Consider the following 19,838-nt stretch of genomic DNA (forward strand, 5'->3'; position numbering starts at 1 on the left):
TAAACACTACACATGTACAGTAGAGCATAGGAGTTCCAGGCTGTGCAGTTGGATGTTGATATACATTGCTTCTTACTTCAGTGGCTCTTTTTACAACAGGAAGACCTAAAGATTTAGGACCAAAGATTGTAGAGGTGTTTGACTTACATTGTTTTAGTTACTGTTATTGGAGCAGAATTTGATAATTTGGTTCTCTTTCAAACATACTAGTCTGAAGCAGTGTCTGCTCTGTTCCTAATGTTGCTGTCCCAATGTCCTTGGCTGTCCTTAGGCAATCAGACATGTCTGAGCCAATACATGTCCAAAACCTGCTTGGTGGTAGCAGTCTTCCTGTGGATTCCTGATGACAACAATGATGGAGTGGAATGCTTCAGAAATATGGATACAATGTTTGTCCAGACTAATAAATATTTTTAAGAAGTTTTGTAATGGCATTCCACTGCCAGCTTTGGTGTTAATCAGTGTTTTCGTACTCATGTCTCTGAGCGAGTAAATAAAATACTAACTTACTTCACTTTTCAGAACTACCTTTGTAGCTTGGTACTCTTTTAAAATGAGCTCACTGGTGAAAGTTTCACTTATCACTAGAACAGAATATACTCTTTTCATACTCTTGAAGTAGTACATTATATTTTCATCTTATTCTACATTCTGTGTTAAAACCAGACACCAGAAAGCATAATAATTCCATTTTATTTAGTTTATAAGGAACAGTCTTTTATTAGCCCTTATCCTAAGTGAACAGTAAGTGTCATTTGTCAAGTGTATTGACAAAATGAAAGATATCTGTTCATGAAGAGTAAATATCATCTCAGTGCAGTCCAGCTGTCCCTGGGAAATGAAACCAATTCTGTAATCAGTTTTATATGATTTAAAAATCCCTTTGTAAAGAAAAATCTAAAATTTTACATAAAATCACTCTATATAAATCTGACAGAAATGAAAATTAGCCTGCTTTCAACCATGTTTACTTTATTGTCAATTTTTTTCATTGTGTAAGATTTTTTTAAAGCTTAGCAGCTGAATATCCTATGGGGATGACAGCTACAGTAATTTTCTCTTTATAAATATTCATGATTTGAAAGCTATAGCATTAATTACATTCATTTACATATCCATCTGAACACACAAGCAAACTGAAAACTTTGTGAACACTTATTTAATAATATAAAAGTGACATTTCCTTCAGAAAGAATTTGATTTTTTTTCAGTGATGCATTCACTAAGATTAATGTCTAAATGCAATGATTGGATTTTGATGAGAACCGTGTGAAGCTTTGAAAAAAGAATAATCTTAAACCAGCTGAAAGGCAGCAGGTGTGCTAAACTAGGAGAAAATTTCAGTGGAATGAAGAACTAGTTCTTCTATGGCTTTTTGGGGTATATTATTGCATGTGTCTTTTATTTACATGAATCAAAAGAAACATATCTGAATTTTATAATTTATTTTCATGGGTTTTTTTTATTATCCTTTGAGTGGTTTTGTGTGTGGTTTTTTGGTTGTTTTTCTTCATAAGAAATCATCGTGGTTTTACAATAATAAGGACATTCTTTGGATTTATTGTTTCTGTTGCTTGTAAAGGCAGTACTTTTGATTTATGCTTTTTTTTATGCTGGTCTGCATGTGCAGTGTGTAATTTTGGTGCTACCTAGAATTTCCCTATTCTTCTCTGTTAAGCTATATTGTGGGGGAGGAGAATGTCTTGTGGAGGGAAGTGGTTTTAGCTGTACCTTTTTATTCTGTAGAAAAATGGTGTAAAATAAAATCCATGGTTTTATACAGGTAATGACCTCTTGGCTTGACCTCATAGGCTTTAGTCCTGTATTGTGTCTATGCCGTGTAACACTTTATGGGTGCAGGGGGGTTTTGTACATGCGGTGTAACACCAGCCCAAACAGAGCAGCCTGTGCTGTGTTTCTGTGGTGTGTCAGTGAGCTGAGTGCCTGCCTGGGCAGCCTTGGAGAGGGAGCTGAGAGGGCTGTGTGTGGTAATCTTTGTGAAAATTCCCCATGTGCATCGCTCTGGGGTCCGGGGACATTCCAGCTGTGGCAGGAGCACAGCTGCTAACGATACAGGGTACTCTGGGGAAAAACAGGTTTGTGTTTGCAAAGTGGACTTTACTATCTGCTTTACTATGGAATTTAGCAGTTAATATCTTGGCCCCTTAGATAGCCCAGACAAATTATACTGCATAATATCACTTCTTTTCTAATTGTCTTATTTATGTTTGGATGAAAAGTTGGCCCATCTTACATACCTTATGGTTTGTGAACACATCTTGTTAATCAGTTACCTTGTTTCTAATAGCCATTTAATAACATAATTAGGAGTCTCTGCGGATATTCTCTGTGCAGACTGTATTACTTAGAATACTTAACACATTTATAATAGTGTATGTAATTGAAAGGATTGAGGTCAGCATTGCTCTGTAAATTAACAACTGCATGAAAAAGTGTTGTGGAGGATACTTTTAGGAATAATTGACTTTTTGTTTGTTTTGAAGACATGAAATTTCATGTTTGTGCTATGGATTAATGGTTATGTAATCTTAAAATATGTCCTGTGCTGATAGAGCCTGTCTGTGAGATATTCTATGAATTCCTTTTGAAATGTGAATTTTATTTGAGTCAAAAGGGAGTTCCGTGCCTTAAAAATTCAAAGGCAACAGAACAGAAAAGAGCAAAGTTGTTTAGAGTTTCTCTCTTCTTTTTCTTGAGCATCATTGTTTTGGTTTTACCAGTGTACTGGGTTGGCACAACCAGGAATATGTAAGGAATATTTTCTGAAAGGAGTATTTGGAAAATGTGCTTCATCCATTAGGCACAATAGACATTATCTAGTAATTATTTTTTCTTCTTCCTCTTGAACATAAAGCTACTAATTTTTATCAGATTCTTTCTGCAGCATTGTAAAAGCAATTCATAGATGCCTTTGTTTTCCTGTGCAGAATTTCAAGCTTTTTTCATTTCTTTTTCCCTCACACAGCAATCTTTTGGAGAATTAAGCAGACCTATTTGGCTCCAGATAGCTGAGTCAGCTTACAGGTTCACTTTAGGCTCAGTTGCTGGAGGTGAGTATTTTCTGCTTTCTGTTTCCAAGCTTGGGTTAATTTCACACAGTTTTGCCAGACTACTTGGTCTCATCTAAGGTAGATGTTTTGGTTATACATGTGTAAAATGGAATGTTGGAACCATTTTGGTTGTGCTGTTCCCTTTCTTTCCTTCTCACTTGGGTCCTAGAATCCCTCTGCAGTCCTTTGAAACTACGCCAGTAACAAATTTCCTTAGTGGCAATCAGATAGGCGTTCTTCATTCTGCACACCTTGTTTTATGTAACACTCTAATCCACTTTCCTTGACACTTTTTTCCTGGACCTTCATTGTTGTTCTTTCTTACCTCCAAGATACCAGAGGTCTTACCAGCCTCCATATTCTTTGTGTTTAAGTAAATGCTGTAGAAAATAATCACCATGATGATAGACTCCCCCAAAGATGCCATTGCAGGAATAATCCTGGGGATGCTTTCTTGCAGCTGTTGGTGCCACTGCCGTGTATCCCATCGACCTGGTGAAGACTCGGATGCAGAACCAGCGCACCACGGGCTCCGTCGTAGGGGAGCTGATGTACAAGAACAGCTTCGACTGCTTTAAAAAGGTTTTGCGTTTTGAAGGCTTTTTTGGTCTCTACAGAGGTAAGTGAATTAAAAAAGATACATATACATCAAGTCAGTAATTTTCTGTCCCCCCTCTTTTTATTTTAATACCTCAACAACTAGTTTCCTGTGGGAGAATCAGAGTATCTGATATCATGTCTAATTTTGCTGTCATTTCTGAGCTCAGTATTTATCTTCCATTGTGCACCCTTCATCATAAACAATTGCTGGGAAAACCTGGGCGCTTTTTTGTTGTTGTTAGTGATTTGCTCCTTGCTGCTTAAGTAATTTAAAGACCTAATTTTTGGGGTGTAATTGTTGAGGATATAATTTTAATCTCACAAATTGGGGATTGCAACTTTCGGCTGGGGTCAGACATCAGAAGCAGATTGGCATCTGAGGAATAAAGATTGGTTTTACAGCAAACGTTTTTTGTTAAGAGACAAAAGACAGTAACTTGGAAATGTATCTGTAAACTGGATGCAAGATCTTAGGCCTCAAACTTTTGCAGGTAGTGAGACTTGCTTTATAATTTTATCTCATCAACAGAAGTTGCATTCTGCTATTGAATTATGTTGCTCTGTTTTACTTTAAAATATCACCAGTGAAATTCAGAAAATTGTAATTTTGAAAAAGAACAAAACCGTAAGATACAGGTTAAGAATTCATCTTTTTATCAGTTAGACTGAGCTTTAATCACATTGGTAAGGTGACTTACACACACGGCATGTGCTTGCCAGCCCTCTGAACAGATACTTAGTTGAATTCTCTATTTTTAGTTCTAGTTTCTCATAACTTTATGAAGTTCACCATTTTCATAAGGCTCAGCAAGTTATTTATTGTTTGGCACACCTGTTTCTTTAGGTGCAGCAAACTCATGGGATGGCTACAGCATTTTGTTCTGCTTTGTGATGTGTTCAGGCAGTGAAGACACTGGACAGTGTCCTTTATGGACAGTATCTAAGAAGTTTTTCATGTTAAAGTCTGTGTGTTCTGGCTAAAGAGTGTTTTGTGGTCTTTCAGGATTTTGCTATGCAAATAAGTAAGGAAAGGAATATGTTGGTGCACAGTTAATGAAAGAGCTGTAGTCTTTGTAAATTATGTCGTACTGGTAAATAGTTTTCTTTTTTTGATGCTAAATCTTTCATAAAAGCAAATACTTGAGTTACATCTATGAGGCTGATTCTTCAGTGCTGTTCTACAGCACTGTTTTCTTTCTCTTTCCCCCCTCTGTTTCTGCACAGCAGCATCTAAAATAACTTGTTATTTTATTTTTGTTTTCTGACCTTACTCAAACACTTTAAAATCAAGGATGATTCAACTGACAAGTTAAAAACAGTGTTTTACACTTGGAAAAATGTTCTTGTTTGAAAGAATGTCAGTTTGTTAAACTTTTTAACAGCCTGTTTAATAATTGTTTTTAAGATTGTTTAGGGTAAGAAGTTCATGCAGTTGTTTTGAAACTGTTACAGTTAATGGTCAGCATGTTGCTAAGATTTGGACTCAGAGATTTAGATGGTCTGTTGGAAGTGTGTTAAACTAAACAGCAGGAACACTTATGGAGTTGACTGTGGGTCTGTTACTGGGTTCTTACATTTCTGAGCTGGATTATCCTAATTGTACTGTAAATAACAATACATCTATACCATAATATAATGGCACAATGTAATTGTTTCCCGCAGTTCAAAAAATAGAACTGAACACAAACTGGAAATGTTCTAACTCTAAATAAAAACTTACTCTTTTGGGTCAAGAAAATAAAGACACCTTTGCTTCAGACAAAGACAGCTTCAGAACTAATAGTTTCCTCTCAGGTCCTTCACTAGACCATGCAGTGTCCCAGGTTCTCTGGCACACCAAATGTGTGTGCCCAGTGAGTTCAGCTGTGTAAATAAACAGAGTGGGGGGATTGCCTTGCAGTATTTTGTCTGGTAGGTTTGCTTTTTTTTTAAGTATAGGCATTGCAGAGCTGGACTGTCTTTTCAGAAGATCAGAAATTCAGGCTGGGAGGGCACCATTTCTTTTTGTTACTGTCAACCTTTTTTTGTGTTTAATAACTACCATTCCTCAGCACAGTAAGTCTGTAAATCACACAGAAAGTACTATGTTGGAAGAAAATACTACACTGCACATATTAACTGCCACACTTTCTATTAAGGCACCTTTGTTCTGAGCCTCCTTTTAAGGAAGTAGTATAAAAATTCAGCAGACTGAGTACTTCTGGGAATTTTGAACATTTAATATTTTAGTTATGATTTCTCTGTACTTAACAAATAGTGAAAGGTGGCATTGATACAGGTTTGTTGCTGTGGGGTTTTTTGTTAGTTAACTGCCAAACACTTTTGACAAAATGATATTCCATAACCATGGAATAACATTAGGAAGTGACCATATCTAATAAAAACAACTTTAGGTTTTATGATCTATACCTATGTCAAAATGACTGTGGAGAAAATTGATTTAAAAATAGCAGATGCTGTTATAATGTGTTATGTTAGGAAGTTAAGACTGCCATCTACTGATTTTTGTCTTAAACCTATTAGTTCCTAGAAAAGTGTTATGTGCATTTTTCAAATGGCAGTACATTTTGATAGTTGCTATTTTCCAGGAGCAAGGACCTTGTCAAAATCAGTTTCTGTCCACTAATACCTCCTCTTAGTAAGATAAAAAATGCTTTAGGCTTTAAAGAAGTTCATGCTACTGTGTTGAAATGAACAAGAAAAAATCCTTTATACCCTTAGTTGACTTGAGTCTTCAGAAAACTCAGGTTAGTGAGTCAAGTAGAAGTGAGTTGATGATTTATCATAGTCATGTGTGTATCTCTCAATTACTGTCCCATTTTAAAGCATGATTGCAAGCTTTGTGGGAAAATGATGCTAAGGGGCTAAAAAAGTCAAACTCTTATGTAATAGAAATATCCAAGGTATGTGTTTGGTCCTTAAACTTCTTTCCCTCTGTACAGCAATAGCATTAGGCTTGCCTTGGTCGAGGAAGGCAGATGTAGTCACACATTTCATTCTCATTTTCAACAGAGATTGTAATATAAAATCATATTGGTATGAATATGCAGTGCTTTAGCAGCATCCCACACTTAAATGCCATCCACCTCAAAGGATTCCCTGTGCAGAAAGGTATTTCTGTACAGCACTGTTAAAATACTATTTTCTCTATTAGGAAGATAATGTTGCCTTATGATGTCTTTGTTTCTATAGGCTTGTTACCACAGCTGATAGGTGTTGCTCCAGAAAAGGCTATTAAGCTAACTGTACGTATCTTTTTTTTTCCTTCTTCCCTGGCATCCTTTTGTTTGTTAACATGCACAGGATTTATTTTCTAAAATGTGTGAAAGATGACCACTTGCAAGCATTCTAATATATATGGCTACAGATGTACTTGATATATATTAATAAGGAGGTACAATAACTTAAAATAGTGTGTAATATATTGTATCTTTATTAGGTTAATGACTTTGTCAGAGACAAATTTACTAAGAAAGATGGTTCCATTCCATTCCCTGCAGAAGTCCTTGCTGGAGGCTGTGTAAGTATTTGTCATGCTTTCCTAGGAAAAATTGATTCTCAGTCGTGTCCAGAATAGTTGGAATGACAGTTAATAGGTGTGCTTTGTCAATTTGAACAGGAGTGCTCTTTATTCTCCGAGTCACAAGAACTAAAAAAAGGACTTTTTCTGTTTGGAAAGCTTAGCATACTTATGAGTTAAGTTCTCTTGGAATGATGTGCCTAAACAACGTGTTTTGGCCCAGTTTGTAACTTCCAGTTTCAGCAGTGGTTTTATTCACAAAGTCCCAAAAAGAGGGTGCCCTATTCTCCCTTTCCATGTGTTCTCCTGGGTTGCCATTCATCATTAGTTTGGGAAGATGCAGGTACTCCTTGAGAATGGATTATAGCCATGATTAAGTTTCCTTCAGGGGAGGGATGGAGGTGTCTGGAATAGTTTAAGAAAATCTAATTCTTGCTGAAGATTTTAAGAAGGAAAAGAAATATACTCTTTAACTTGCTGTATGTGAAATTTTTACTGTTGAGAAAATATGGAAAAAATGAACAACGTAGCCTTACCTTTTAGGTAACGTGTGAGTGAATTGTCTCTTTAAATGACTTTGTGTAAAATGCAGCTGTTTTCCTCCAGATGCTAATTACATCCCTCATCCAAATACAGTTAAAAAACAAACCATGTTCTTGTTGAAATTAGGGCTGTAATTCAGTGGATGTTTGAGCAATCTGTAAGTGGTTTGAATTGATATTGCTGATAGATTTCTTTTGGTTTTGCACATTGGCTAATTTCATTTGTGGGATTCCCTGACAGTTGTTAACCCTATAATATGTTTAAGGCTTGAGTTGGGTTTCTTTTGTAGCAGAGAACACTAATGACTTCCAGTTGAGTAGGCTGACAGGCTGGTATAAAACCTCCTTGGCTTACAACAAAACCTGGGGCAGAAAGGTTGTTGACCTCTGCAAACTTTTAATTCAAAGAAACAGCCCTGAAGGGAGACTGCTTATAGTTCTGCCTGATTGAATTTGGCAGCCTGGTACATGCTTGAGTCTTCACCTGTCAGTGTACAAAGTTTATTTTCTGAGAAATGTGAGAAAGCAGCTCTAATGTGTAGCTAGCAGAAGACTAACCTTTTTCTAGAAAGCTCAGTAACACAGAAAGCAAATACAGGTCATCTATAATGGCAGAGAATATAATTCATTTGTGTTTGTGTTGTGCTTAAATTCATAATTAAAATCAAACATCTGAGAATGAATTTCATTGTTCTACATTATTTTGTACTGAAATATATAATACTGAATTCAATCTACAGTAGAGCCTTTTTCATTTCATTTGCACTCCTTTTTCAAAATAGCTTTGTTGTTTTACTGTAGTGAACATGCAAAAATGGGGGCGAAATTGAGTTTCAGATAAGCTTTCAGAGTTTTGAGTGTTTTTTCAAAGATGAGCAGATTTGTACTTTGTCCAAACACAACACCTTCTAGCTGACTGTCTGAACTGATATTTTCATCTCCTTTTTCAAGATACTAATCTCACTCAATCTGGGAGAATTGTAAACAAAATTATAGAAGTGTTGGTGACAGTTTAGCAGCCTGAGGGATGTTTCTTTGTAGCTTCCTCTGGATCATCTGGTATCTTACCAGTTGAAGATTTTTTGGTCTCTACTGCTGTTTAGTTAAATTTTAGCAATTCCACTTCTTCCTAAATAGCAGAATCTTTTTTAGCAAGCCTGTAAGGTTAAGAGTCTGAACGTATCAGTCAGCTGAAGCAGGAGCAATTAGATATTTGTCTTTTTTTCATCCTCAGATCTTTTAGTTCTCATTTTGACAGCTCTTTTCTGTGTTGACTTGCTTGGAAATAGTGTTGATCTTCACACTTCTGTTGTTACTGTATTCTGTTTTTCTACGAAATATTATGGGGTGTAATCCAACAATTGTATCCAAGGAAGGGCCACAAGTAACTTAGTCCATTTCCTTGTAGGAGACAAAAGGCTTTGTGTTTGAGTGATGCTACCTTTCATTTCTCCTTTATTCTCTTCCTTCTCTCTCTGTTAGTACAAAATGTTGGAATGGTTGGATTTTATATATGACAAAATTATTTTCAGCATTTGGATTAGGGTAACTCAGGTTTTTGTGTCTTTTTGTTACTGTTCAACACTTAAATATTTTGCTAGTAGTATACTATAAATATAGCATTTTATTAAAAATTTAAAACATACTTTTTTCCCTTGTCGTAGTATCAGAAGAAACAGCATTATGCCCACATGTAGTTCTCAGAGAGGGACTTAATACTGTCTCTGACCCTCACTTACCTGTGTTTAGTGTTGAACTATCTCCTCATTAACAGGAATAAGGCAGGTTTTGATCATTTCTGGTATGGAACTGCTGGTGGATGAACAAGATAAGCAAGGCATATTTTCAGCCATTTTAGAGAGTTTACAGCAGATACCCTTCATACTTTTAAAATCCTCCCCTCTTGCAAAATATACAAAAGCACATTGTGCATGCCAGAGTCCTCAAACAGCAATCAAAAGAATTCTTGTGAGGAGGTGGTGGCACCTTGGGAGGGGTTCCAGCAGGCATGGCAAATTCTCCTCTCTGGATGGCAGTGCTGTATCAAAGCTTATGTGTGATGTTACAGTTTTACAAGGCCCACATACCAGGACAGGTGAAACCTTTGACATTAAGGCAGTGGTGGTTCAGGAGACCCTGTGTAGGCTGGTATCCTCAGCTCTGGAGTGTCTGGAAGCAGTGCTGTACTGTCCAGCAAAGGGGCCACTCACAGGCACGTCCCTTCTCCAGAAATGCTAACCCTGAGAGACTGAATCACTTTGGCCAAATTCTTCCTTCTCAGGCTCCAGTCATTCTCAGCCTCTGTAAGCTTATGGAGTAAAGCTGTGTTCCCAGTGAGAAGAAACGTCTTCCTTCTCACAGCAGTCACCAAGAGTTCCGCCCAGGCAGTGCCTGTTTGCATGGTCAGCTGCCTGTCTGCTGTCTGTCCTTCCTTTCTGCAGGGCAGGGACCTCCCACAGGCAGCCTGTGCCCTGTGCTCCTTTAAACCTACCTGCTGCTGGGCAGTGTAAATGTCACTGGGAAATGCAGGCTCTGCTCTGTCACAGCCCAAATATTCCCAGCTGCTCTCAAGCTGTGGCTGTATTTGAAGACTGCAGAGCAGCTACGTGGGGCAGCTCAGTTACAGCAGTCAGGTCACACCTGTCAGTGAAAGGGCTCTTGTCCCTGATGGATGAAACTGGAATCCCATCTTCCTACGTGCCTGAAGTGTGCTGGTTTGTTAATCATTAGCAGCACTATCTGTATTTACACACCTTCAGAGCCAACAATTTCTTTCCCTACTGTTACTGTAATTAATTGAATTAATTTCATTGTAATTCAGTGATTAACCTGCATTGCTGCCTTTGAAGTTTGCAGCTACCATTAGCTTTGAGCTGCAGGGAAGCTGTGAGGCTTTGGAATACTTTATCCCGACAGAGGCCTGGGAAGCCGAGGGCGCGTGCCTGGTACGGACAGTGCTTCCCAGAGGAGCTGACCTGAGTGACTCGTGAGCACATCTGAGGGGCAGGGTGCTGTAGGGAGCTGCTCATCCTCACCTGGGAGGCAGTGTTGGAATAGACATCTAGTGCTGTGTAAATGATTCATGGTTACTGTTACCGTAGACAAAGATACTGTGATTTTAGGCTGTAATTCCTATGGGATACACAGGATGTTTCCCATCCTGTGCATGGTGTTTAGCATTTTGAATGGATTAATTGTGTTTCTTCAGAAAGATGTTTTTGCTCTATGGTGTAGGAAGAAAGATGATGTGGGGTGCCAGGCAGAAAAGGTCTTGAGAACCTTTGGAGATGTAGGCAATGCATCTGTTGAAAATTAGAGGTTGGGACGTGTATATGTATGTTTGTGTTTGCACATACTTACCCAGAGAGGTTCAACTTTACCACTGATTTTGAAGTTTTCATAAATGTTAAATCTAAGATTCAGTCTAAGTATTTTTGGTGTACTTGTAAGAAATAATTTCCTTACATGTTTATGCAAATATACATACATACAAAAATGCATATAGGTTTATCAGGCAGATAGGAATGTGTCAAATATTTAGTTTGGAAAGAATAATGTGAAATGTTAATGGTTTTGTTTAACAAGCACAAAAATATAGAATTATAGCCATCAGACTGCTTTTCCTTCAAAACCCTGAAGATACATTACTTCTTTTATTATACTTTAAAAAATAAGGTTAGTAGCAGAATTAAACTTTACTACTTTACCTTGATTTGTATTGTGGACATTTAAAATCAGGGAAAAAAAGATTGTTTAATAAAAGAGACGGTAAGCTCACTCTAGGTTCATGAGCAATGTCAGCTTTGCCTAGAGAAAAAAATACAAGTTCTTTTGATGTTTTTAAACAAGACTGTTTTAAGTAACATCTTATTATAGCTGCTTCTGTGGGACATAGCTGTGGTCCAGGATGTGGTGGTTTCTAAAAGGAAGGAAGGAAGGGCTTGAGGTGGGGCTCTCCCCTTTGGAGCATATGCCTCTCGGGTGGAATTGGAAAGGGCAAGAGGTCTCATGTTGCAGGGTCATTTGTGTATTTCCTTCAGCCTTTGGCATGTCATGGGGCGTTTGCTGTGGGATCTCAAACTACATCTTTTCTCTCATAACCTTTGCTGTCAGATTTAGTTCCTTTACTTGCTCCTTCTAGAGTTATTTTACATGACATTAAGGTTAAGTAGAAGCTTTTATTACTGGTATTTTTGATGTGTATGAATAACCTCCATTCAGAAACAAATTTGTCAACCTTTTTTAAAGTGTCTGTTGCAATTTACGTGTGAAGCGAGGATTTATGAGAGAGAAATCTAGATTTACTGCGCCATCTCCAAAAGCCATTCAGGGGCTGCAATGTATACCTCTGTGTGCATATACACGTGCACATGTATTCAGCATACATAGCTGACAGCTGAAGTGAGAGACTTGGAAATAGAATGATGCTGATTGCTAATGATTTGCACAGGAGCGTGGAGATTTGTACTGCAAACCCGCATGCTTCCAGTTCATTTTTATTTGGAGATCCTTTGTGTCATTCTCCTCTGCTTCCTTTTCTGCAGAGTGCTCTTCTGCTCCCCAAGGCAGCACTCTCCTCTACCTCACACGTTCTTTGTCAGATAGATAGCTGCCTTTTACTTAAATAGAAAACACAGACAAACTAAAAAAACACCCTTGCATTCATTCTTTTAAATCCACAGTGGAAAAGTGAGTTTTCTTGTGTTACATGTTCTGTATTAAAGTCAGTGCTTGTCCTGTCTGTGCTTGTGATCCGCTGAGGGACCTAACTCGTTTGTGCCCTGCACTGAATGCAGTGCTCCTCTTGGTGAGAATCAAACCACTGCTGGGCAGGAAAGTTTGCCAAGCTCTGAGTGAAACAGTGTAAGTCAGGGTTTGGATAGAAGGACATGCTGCTAATAGGGAGTATTTAACTGGGTGTCTAGGTAGTTACAGCTCTTTTTGAGAAAGCTGCCTGTTGAGAAGTCTGTCAGCACTGTAAATATTCAGTATTCATCGTGTTGATGTAATTAAAGAGCTTTTTAATGGGTTTTCTGCTGATAATATAAGCACAGGGCTTTCCTTATATTTTGTTTTGCTCAATAACCTGACCAGCAAATCTTCTTCTAATACTGTTGGAATACATAATTCCACATTAACTATATAGAATTTGTAACACTGTATTTCTAATTAGTATTACTACTAAATTATTAAATGTGTCTTTTGCTTTCTGTATCAGAAGAGGGCTGTGGCTGGTTTTAACAGAAAGATAGGCAGCTGTGCACCTAGGAGAGGAAAATGTTAATTGCAGGAAGATTGAATTCAGGGTAGAAAATAGAAATGTTTACAAATTGGCCTATTTGTGTTTCTGTGGTGGGTGTTAGGCAAATAGGAAAAGTTATTTTGGCTGCTCTGCAGGACGTGCTAATTTTTAACATTAAAAATAAAAAATAGCATTTCACATACACATGTAAACAAATAATACATATTTAATAGGCAGGTAGCTGGTAATTGCCTAGAAGAAGTGAATTTCTTGCTTAGTGTTGCAATCTAAAGTTACTTGTGATTTTTTTGTGTGGTCCATTGTATTACGTAACCAGAACATGCTGCTTAACCTTTTCTCTACCAAAATTAATTTTTAAATGATACAGGGGAATGCTAAACATTTGAAATTAGTTTCATGCTTAATGCAATACAAACAAAGAAAAATGTTAACAGAATTTGCCAGATATAAATTTTATTTAGATTGGAACTTTGCCTAGCAATGAAGCCAGTTCATCTTGCATGCATAGGTGTGTATGAACTGGAAAAGGTGAGATGAGAAGTAAAGAGAGTCTAAAGAAAGCCTTTGGACATTTGAGTGGTGTCGGGTAACTGAGTAAACACAACGCAGTAAGTGCAAGGAGCAGAGAAGGTGGGAATCCCTTTGGCTGGTCTGGGAGTTCTCGTGATCTTCCTGGTGGTTGCTACAAATGTCCACAAAAGCACAGTCTTTGATTTGGTTTGGGAGAGATAAAGAAGTGAGGGAATAAAATTAACTATATAGACTGATTAATTGAGTGGCCAGTGTTAAAGATAGTAATTACTACAATGGAGATAATTAATCCAAAGCAGCAGTTGATCTCCCACTGTTTGGGTCAAGGTGCTTCAGTAAAGCTGTTGCAGTGATGATTTTAAATATCAATATTGGGTGCAGTAATAAACAGGGCTTGCAATGAAGGGCTATCAGTGCTCAGTAAAGGCTCAGTGAAGTATGGGATGCTTGGCCAGTGCAGGTGTTGATGCCTCTTGCCCCCAGCCCATGGACACTGCTGAAGTGCTGGGTCATTCTCAGTAAGGGCTGACGAGGACTGCAATGCTCTTTTGTCTCTAGGCTAGAATAATTGAGATTTCCAGCTTCTAAACTGTGCATCAGGGCTAATCTCAAATTTATCCTTCCTGCTGCTGGAAGAGGGGAAGGTTGTGCTGTGTGCAGAAGGGATTAGTGTTCATTAGTTGTCAGTCAGCAGAGAACACCGTGCAGGCTGTGCAGGAGCATCAGACTGTTGGTTTTACTGCACCACACTCCTGTATGCACACCCCTCTCTCTGCCCCCCAGCAGCACAAAAAGAGCTTATTGCTGGCACAGTTTAGAAGTGGTAAAAAGTTTTAACTGCAGATGTTCTGTGTCTGTTTACTTCACTAAAACCTGATGGGTTGGAGGAATCAATCAATATTAAGAGGAGCTTTTATATTGTGCAAGAAATGCTTTTTAAAGTTGGCTCTATTCAAGTGGTTATATGCCACAATTTTTAAGGAAGTGGGTTTAATTTTTAAATGAAAAAAGGTGGCTTAGGAAGAGGGGAGAATAACAAGCTTAGTAAAATATAGCTGGATTGTGATGAACCACAAACTTCTTCAGAACTGAATGGTAGTACCTACAGCAAACCAGGGAGAAATCTAAACATGTCATTTTAAACAGGTTTAAAAAGTCTGAAACCAAACTGCCACATTGAATCTCTCTCAAACCTGGGACACAGTTCTGTGAAAGTCTTTGGCTAAAGTGCAGAATCAGAAGCAGCTTTACAACACTACTGCTAGGAAGGTTGCAAGACAGTCCTTCAACACTGCCAACAGAATATTCCCTGCAAGTAAAATCTGTCTTGCTCAGCTCAAAAATATGACTCCTGTTTCTATCTAGTATCATATTTTGAAATGTTAGTCTTCCTATTTAAATTTTATATTTTGTTTCCAGTTACGACTATTACAGGCTGCAAAACAAATCTCCAAACACCTTTTCTAATAATTTAAAATTACAGTTAAATTCAAATTTACCTTTTAAACAGCATCACTTCTAAATGCAAATAGCATGTCTACACATTGGTGATGGATTATTATTGAATAAACATAAGGTCTTCTTCATATGTATTTGATGCTGTAGTAGCACAAGTCTAATGATTATTTTAGTATTTCCTGTAAGATCTGATAGACTTTTAAACACAGAAATGACTTCTAGAAAGGGATGTCGAGGACAAAAGCAGAGACAAACCAAATTAATTCACCTCAGGGGGCTATAAAAATATAAATTAAAAATCTGTTTTTACAAACCCATGATTTCTCATCCAGGGCTTCTGACTTTCAGACCGATGCTTTATTAAATCTCTCTCATATATTTTTACATGAAAATATCAGCCAATGCAGTGAGAAGTGAAGGCCCTCATCACCTTGCAAAAGTCAGTATGTCACCACGTGCTCTGGTAATGCAATTTACTTTCTTTTTCCTTGGGTTTGCAGGCAGGAGGTTCCCAGGTCATCTTCACTAATCCTCTGGAGATTGTAAAGATTCGGTTGCAGGTAGCAGGAGAAATCACTACAGGACCCAGAGTCAGTGCCCTCTCTGTTATAAAAGATTTAGGCTTTCTTGGTCTTTATAAGGTATGTACCTCTGCTTTGAGTGCCTTCATCATTTTATGCTAAACTTCTATATTGTTGAAACAAAACCGGTTAAAAACAAAGACATCTTTTGAATTTAAAACCAATCTCTTCCTGCAGGGCAGCCCCACAGTGGAAAACTGAAGAAAACTCACTTCTATATTAATGGCAGTGGGATACAAAAAAATACTCCCCCATTCTATCCTTTGGGCTTTTATGCCAAGCTACAGGGAGTCCTGTATTGCAGACCTGCTGGCTTCTGGCACTGCTCATTTCATTTGGTGGGGTTTTGTGAAAAGTTTCTTTAGCTTTCCCTGGGCGTTTTTCTTACATTTATTTTGAATCTCTGTATCTCTATTGTTATCTTTGCAGCAGGATATTCTCTTTGTCTTAATAAATTGATGGCACTGAAACAGCAGTGAAGTTTAGTAGGATTCAGATTTTTAAGAAGTTAAGTGGTGGGATTTGTCAATAAATTCCACTGAAAAAAGCCTGTTCTGTATTGTACTTCAGCAGAATGCCAGTCAACAGATTCCTTCCCTGCAGGTATACTTACTGCCATCATTACAGATCAGGTGTAATGGAGCAGAAGCTATTAGTTTCCTTAAACAAGGAAGAGTGTTTCTTCCTGTATCTTCTGCCAGTGCAAGGGGTAATACGTAAATTCAGCAGTTACATTAGCTGTGCACTTACAAAACATTGCTTTATGTGATTTGCCCATAGCCCTGCAATAATACTGTGAAGATGTGCACATTTACTTTTAGAGCTGAAGCTTTTGTTTTGAATTTGGTAGATGAGATTCATGACTGCTGTGTTTCCTTATTAAACTGCACCTAATTTGCAGCATTTTTTTCTCTCTTTGCTTATCTTCCAGTGCAGTTTCTTTGGTCAAACAGATGATGATCAGTGTGAGGTCTTGCAGTGCTCACTGGTATTTTAGTAGTGCCTTTGTGTTTGGTGGAAAAAAGGCTGGCAGGGACTTGTCTTGCTGCTTCCCTGGTTTTCAGAAAGACATAAGGAATGATCTTTGTCACTTCTTTCATAGCCTTTGGATATACAGTGTGTAAAAAGTATTTATCCTAAGTACTGATGTCAGGATTGATGTCATGTATAACTTACCAAAATAATACATGAACCTTTAATCTTCCTCATTCCAGACACTTAGTTTAGATATGCTTTATTCTTATTTTCAAGTTCCCTGTATTGTTTGTTTCTTGAGACATTTTGTTTTCTGTGTTATTTATGTGGTAGATCAAATGAGTTTGTACTTTCAGGGCTGAAGCTGCTTGCTGGATATCAATTTTATCCTTACTTACAGAATTTCTTTGCATTGTGTCTCTTTGCTCTGTGTCAGGGTGCCAAAGCGTGTTTCCTCAGAGACATTCCCTTTTCTGCAATCTACTTTCCGGTTTATGCTCATAGCAAACTGATGCTTGCTGATGAAAATGGCCATGTGGGAGGGCTTAATCTCCTTGCAGCTGGAGCCATTGCAGGTAATTTTGCAGAATATTTCCTAAAACTAATTTTTTTTTCTTTTTGTGAGTAATATTTAATATTCATTTGGTAGCCCCATATAAAGGAAGGATACTGTACTATTGTATCTGATTTAATCTAAATTTGATCACTTTTATCCTTAGTGGGAGGCAATGTAATTTTGATGAGAGCTAATTACATTTGCATAATGTGGATAAACAGCGTAATGCAGCTCAGCAACTTGTAGTCAAATTTGATCTGTCTGTCTCAATGGGGTTTTACTTGTTACTGAGCCCTCCGAGTTGAAGGCTAATTTGAATCTTTGATGAACATAAAATGAGAGATGATAAGAGCTAAGAAGAAAATAACTTATCCAGGCTTGGATTCTGGAATAAGTGAAAAGAAACTTTGTTCAAATGTAATTGCTGAAAATAGGGCGTTAGTTTGTAAAGAAGCTGAAGTACCAGACTCTGAAATTTAAAATATTTTACAGCATCTCAAACAAGTTTAGTATAAAGACAATATGCAGGTGTGATAAAAAGTTGTTTTTACTAAAGACAAGGGGTATAAAATACTAGATGTAGGAACTATAGTGGTGGATATTTAAACACGCAGATAGAGATGGCCAGATTCTGCACTGCACTGCCAAGGACGAGCTCAGCAGATGAAAACCAGGTGTCTGCACACAGCCTGACAGCTGTGAATGATTCAGTGTCAGAATCTGCAGTTCAGAAACACCACTGGGCTGAGCAAGACCCTTGCTCCTTGTTACAGCTGTAAGGAATGACTGTACAGATATATCCATCAGTTGTGAGTGCAGTTTCCGTATCGGGCTTGCAAAAAGCTTGGCTGCACCTTCTCGCTGCCAGCTGGTTCCTCGTGCCAGAGGGAAGGGAGAGCACTTAGGAAACACCTAGCAGATTTGTAGCCCTGTTCATTCTTTAGTATTGCAGAGCTGCCAGAAATGGAAAATTATTTAGCTTATTATATACATACAATACTCATATATAATATATTTTTAATTTGTGTCTCCTATAAGAGATTTTAGACTGAAAGCTTCACAGTTCCTCTTTGTTTTATTAGTGTTTCTGTGTTGCTCATGCTGAGGGATGAACCCTATTAAAAATGTATGTAGATCTCCCAGGCCTAGTTTTATAGCATGTACAGGAATCTGCCTCTCTGAATTGCAAATTTCTCACTCTCAATTGCTCACTCAATCCCGGTTACACGTGCACAGCAGGCAGGAACACAGCCTGAAGGGATCTGCCTGTAAGGGAAATCTGCATATGATTGCTGTCTGTGTATGCTCACAGGCTTAACTGCAGTGCTTCTGTTTTCCCTTAAAACCTCCTGAACTGGTCAGTGACACTCCAGAGTTTATCAGAACCTATGCAGTCAGTGACTTGTTACCATTTTTAATTCAATATTAACCAATTGTAAAAGTTGAACAGAAGTCAAAATTAATTTCATGATTTTAAGTCAGAAGATGGTTCCTCTTTGTAGGGGATGAAGTTTTTATATATTCAGAAGTATTCAGAAATATCTCAGATAACACAGTTATATACTGTGGAGTACATTTCTGAAAACTTTCTCCTTTCCTTTGACTAGAAAGCCGAGAGTGGTGCCTTGGAAGTGGAGATTTGTTCTTCCATCACTGTTGGCTAATATCACGCTGTTGGTACTAAGCAGACTTGTAAAACACCTTCCTTGTCCTCAGTCTTTTTATGGCTTGCCTACTGAAGTAAGCAGCATCTATTCTCCTACAGAACAGTCCAAACAGCAGTTTAGACATATTTCTGTACAGTAGGGGTTTTAAGCAGTGGTTTTTCTCATCAACATCTTTAACAAATGGATGCATAGGATTCAATTTCCAAATCAGTTCTCTATGTAATTTGCAAAATATGTTGTAGAGTATAAATACGTATGTTGTAGAGTATAAATACAGTAAATTTGCACAACTAATTTTTATATATTACATATATTGCAAATTTTATCTTGTTTCAAAATACTGCAACAGCCAGACCACTAGAAGATGCTGAGAATGGTTTGATAGTTTATTTCCTTTACTACAAGTTTCAGCCTTTAAATTTAGAACACAGTCAGAACAATTATCTCAGGCATGACAGTTTATATGAGCATCAAGAGTAAGAACCTGCATTTTTTTGTAATGTCTAGCCTTGGAAAAAATACGGAAGTTTGCACTTGTATTTTTCAGTTGTAACTGTTTCATCTTTTACAAGATCCTTTGTGCAAATTAAATGTGGTTTTCTTCTAAAAGGTGTGCCTGCTGCTTCTTTGGTAACCCCTGCTGATGTCATCAAGACAAGACTGCAAGTGGCAGCTCGCGCTGGTCAGACAACATACAGCGGAGTTATTGACTGCTTCAGAAAGATTCTGAGGGAAGAAGGCCCTTCAGCTTTGTGGAAGGGAGCTGGAGGTGAGGAAAAACCCTAAGGCTGGCCCCAAATCTGCAAATTAGCACTTGTGTTGTTAAGGACTCAGAGCAGTATTTACAAGGTCTGATTGTAATAAATGTAACACCTTGTTAAAAATGTTTAGCTTCTCTCCTGAGGAATTGCTCTATTTGTTTAACACTATGATTTGTAATATTTAACAGCTCGTGTGTTCAGATCTTCACCCCAGTTTGGTGTTACTTTGGTCACTTATGAACTTCTGCAGAGATGGTTGTATGTTGATTTTGGAGGCCTGTAAGTCAAGTATTTGCTATTTAGCTTGCACAAA

General features: G+C 37.8%; 1 protein-coding gene across 2 annotated transcripts in view; it reads left to right on the top strand.

The window, feature by feature from the left end:
• Positions 1-19,838, top strand: part of SLC25A12 (solute carrier family 25 member 12) — a 48,147-nt gene that overhangs the window by 25,165 nt on the left and 3,144 nt on the right. Inside the window, exons 10-17 of one of the 2 annotated variants that reach the window (XR_010080783.1) lie at positions 2,987-3,071; positions 3,532-3,690; positions 6,864-6,916; positions 7,111-7,191; positions 15,486-15,626; positions 16,978-17,116; positions 18,705-18,837; positions 19,375-19,511. Coding sequence is in view for 1 of the 2 variants with exons in the window: in XM_063400523.1 (XP_063256593.1) it covers positions 2,987-3,071; positions 3,532-3,690; positions 6,864-6,916; positions 7,111-7,191; positions 15,486-15,626; positions 16,978-17,116; positions 19,375-19,533; positions 19,714-19,804 (908 nt within the window). In the remaining variant the exon portion in view is untranslated. Of the gene's footprint in view, positions 1-2,986; positions 3,072-3,531; positions 3,691-6,863; positions 6,917-7,110; positions 7,192-15,485; positions 15,627-16,977; positions 17,117-18,704; positions 18,838-19,374; positions 19,534-19,713; positions 19,805-19,838 lie in introns of those variants that run through there. The other variant, XM_063400523.1, reaches the window with a different exon arrangement.

Source organism: Prinia subflava, chromosome 6, assembly GCF_021018805.1.
Source record: "Prinia subflava isolate CZ2003 ecotype Zambia chromosome 6, Cam_Psub_1.2, whole genome shotgun sequence".
Lineage (NCBI taxonomy): Eukaryota > Metazoa > Chordata > Aves > Passeriformes > Cisticolidae > Prinia > Prinia subflava.